This window comes from Phaethon lepturus, unplaced genomic scaffold, assembly GCF_000687285.1.
Source record: "Phaethon lepturus isolate BGI_N335 unplaced genomic scaffold, ASM68728v1 scaffold51209, whole genome shotgun sequence".
Classification (NCBI taxonomy): Eukaryota; Metazoa; Chordata; class Aves; order Phaethontiformes; family Phaethontidae; genus Phaethon; species Phaethon lepturus.
Genome location: NW_010566514.1, coordinates 9,098 through 11,620, shown reverse-complemented (window position 1 = coordinate 11,620; position 2,523 = coordinate 9,098). Strand labels below are relative to the sequence as shown.

General features: G+C 50.5%; 1 protein-coding gene across 1 annotated transcript; it reads left to right on the top strand.

Annotated features, from left to right (window-relative positions):
• Positions 1-1,152: 1,152 nt before the first annotated feature.
• On the top strand, positions 1,153-1,830 carry LOC104627333 (loricrin-like; the record flags this gene model as incomplete). Its single annotated transcript, XM_010295498.1, has 1 exon — positions 1,153-1,830. A coding segment is annotated over one exon (678 nt), but the record flags the coding sequence as incomplete, so codon positions are not given.
• Positions 1,831-2,523: the final 693 nt, after the last annotated feature.

Here is a 2,523-nt window from a genome sequence, read left to right as displayed (position 1 = left end):
CAGTTTCCCCCAGCGTCACCACCTCACTGGGGGCCGAAGCAATCCCCCGTAGCTCAGGGCAGGAGCACAGGAATAGGATCATTAAGCAGAAGTAGCAATTACTGTCGCACGCAGCGCAACCAGCAGCATGAAGGAAAGATATCGATCAGATGGCATGAGTCAAAGCAAACACTGAAATCAGAGTTTGATTGGCAGGTAAATCCTTACCATTCCTTAGGATGTCTCACTTCCCATATATGCTAAACGCCATATAAAAGTTCCCGTCTGTTAAAGCTCCTCATTCAGTCAACTTTTATCTTCTAAATGTGTTTCCAATGGCTGAGGAGGGTAAGTCTGCTCTTTTCTGGGACTTTATTATTTCATATTCGTGGGAGATAACTTCACCTGAGACCTCGACGCATGCTTGCAGCAGTGCCCACGCTGCCTGAGCATCTATAGCAAAGTTCTCGGGATCTGCACGGTGTTTTGCTGTGGTGTGGATCAGATTGCTAGGAAGCAAAGTGAAGTCAAGTAACTGGACTTGGAGCCATAGGGCTGAGCGGGCTAAAAACCCAGACGAGTCTGTAGTGGGACCAGCACGCGGTGACTGCAGAGTCTTTGCGGTTTTGAGCGTGTTTGCAGTGTGCGAGACACGTTTTTTTATATTATTTAATAACAAGACTATTCTGTACTTCATCATGGTTACATACCTCTATGGCTGTGCCGATTACCTTCTGTAAAAGATGTTTGGGGATGCTGCGTGACGATGGCCATAATACAGCCAGCAACATCATCTGGCATGGAAATTTTGATCTACCACTTTTGCAACAGTTTAAAAACAGGAACAAGGATAATCCTTGCTATTTTTACAGTTCTGCGGTTACAGTGGTGAAGATGAGTGGGGGAAGCCATGGCAATTATTAGATGTTAAAAGAATATATTTTGATTCTCTGGAAGTACACCATGGAGAGAAGCAAGAGAAAAGCTGTCCCAGGAAGAACCAAAATACTCTTGCATTTGAAGAACAGCTAGGCAGTACCCGGTTATGAAACCTGGCATTGCCCTAGGTCCTGGCACAGCTTTTCTGACGACGCCACCTGAAACCTTCCCACCTGCCATGGTGCAAAAATGAAGCAAAACGGTGCAGATCTGGGGTTTTTTTTCCTCTTTCAGATTTATCACTGTCTCCGAGGGAGATGTGCCCGGCGGAACAGGGGCTACAGCAATGACATCTCGCACCACAGAGCATGCTGCAGCGGGGACTTCTCAAGCCTCCAGGGACATGGCTCCTTCTTCTGTGGTGGGGAAGGCTCGGTCATCTACAGCCGGGGAGCTTCGTCCTGCCAGCCCATGCCAACGTCGTCCACCTACAGCGTTGCAGGGGGGTACAGATGTGGTGGTGATGGATCTGTCGTGATAGCCAGTGGTGACAGCGGGGGGACATCTAGCTGGGGCATTGAAGGGGGGACAGTTCCAGTCCATGGCACCGGGGCTGGAATAGGGTGCAGCGGTGATGACTCAGGCCAGAACATCATTGGCAGCTCAGGGGCTGGTGGAGGATCCAGTTGCCACAGTGGGAAATTGGGCATCACTGCAGGAGGAGGTTTTGAGTACGGATGCGATGCCTCACCGAGAGAAAAGGCCTTAACAGCAGGTGGGGACAGTGGCAGATCAGGGTACTATAGCGGGGGATTGGGCTATGGCATCGGGGGATGCTCGGGCCCAGAGCTCAGCTCTGGGGGCAGTGGGTCCTCCCAGGCCACGCAGCAGAAATGCCCCGTGGTCGTTCCCGACATCGAGGCCCACCAGAGCAAGCAGACTAGCCACTGGCCCCCCAGCCAAAAGAAGTGACTTGACCCAGCAGCCACCTCTGCTCAAGCAAAAGTGCCCTGAACGTACCACAGAGCAGCTTTTCCCCGACCGCGCCATTACGGTCAGGGAGCTTCGCATTCCTCTCACGGGGCTGCGCTAGCCACATTGCTGCAAGCACTGCCGGAAAAAGTGATTTGCGCTTTGGTGACGGGAAACGATTCTTCTCTCCATCTCCTTTTGCTCACGGGTTGGAAAATAAAACTTCATAGCCTGTGGGAAATTCCAGTATCTGAATGGTTTCTTTAATTTCTGGCTCCTTCACTCAAAATACAGATAGATACTCAAGGCGTCTGCTTCACAACACAAGATTGATCTTCCAACATGTTTGATACGTATTTTACAACCATAATTAGGTGTAATTTTTAATTTAATAGGATTAAAATCCATAATTTCCAACAGCAAGAGAAGGCTCTTCATTTTGCTCTTGCTGAAGTCAGAGCTTCCCCCCATCCTGTTCCCACCAAACGGAACGCTGTGCCCCGGCGAGACCCTCCGCGCGGGCACGCAGGCCAGACCCCACGAGCTACGCTAAGGGGATACGCAAAACTCCCCGGCGATTTCCAACTGATTATTATTTACGGCGTGACCTTGGGAGTACAAGGTTGTTTACTTGGAAGCAATCACACGGCAGGTTCCTGCCCCAGAGAGATTGCAGGTGATGTTGTAAGCCGG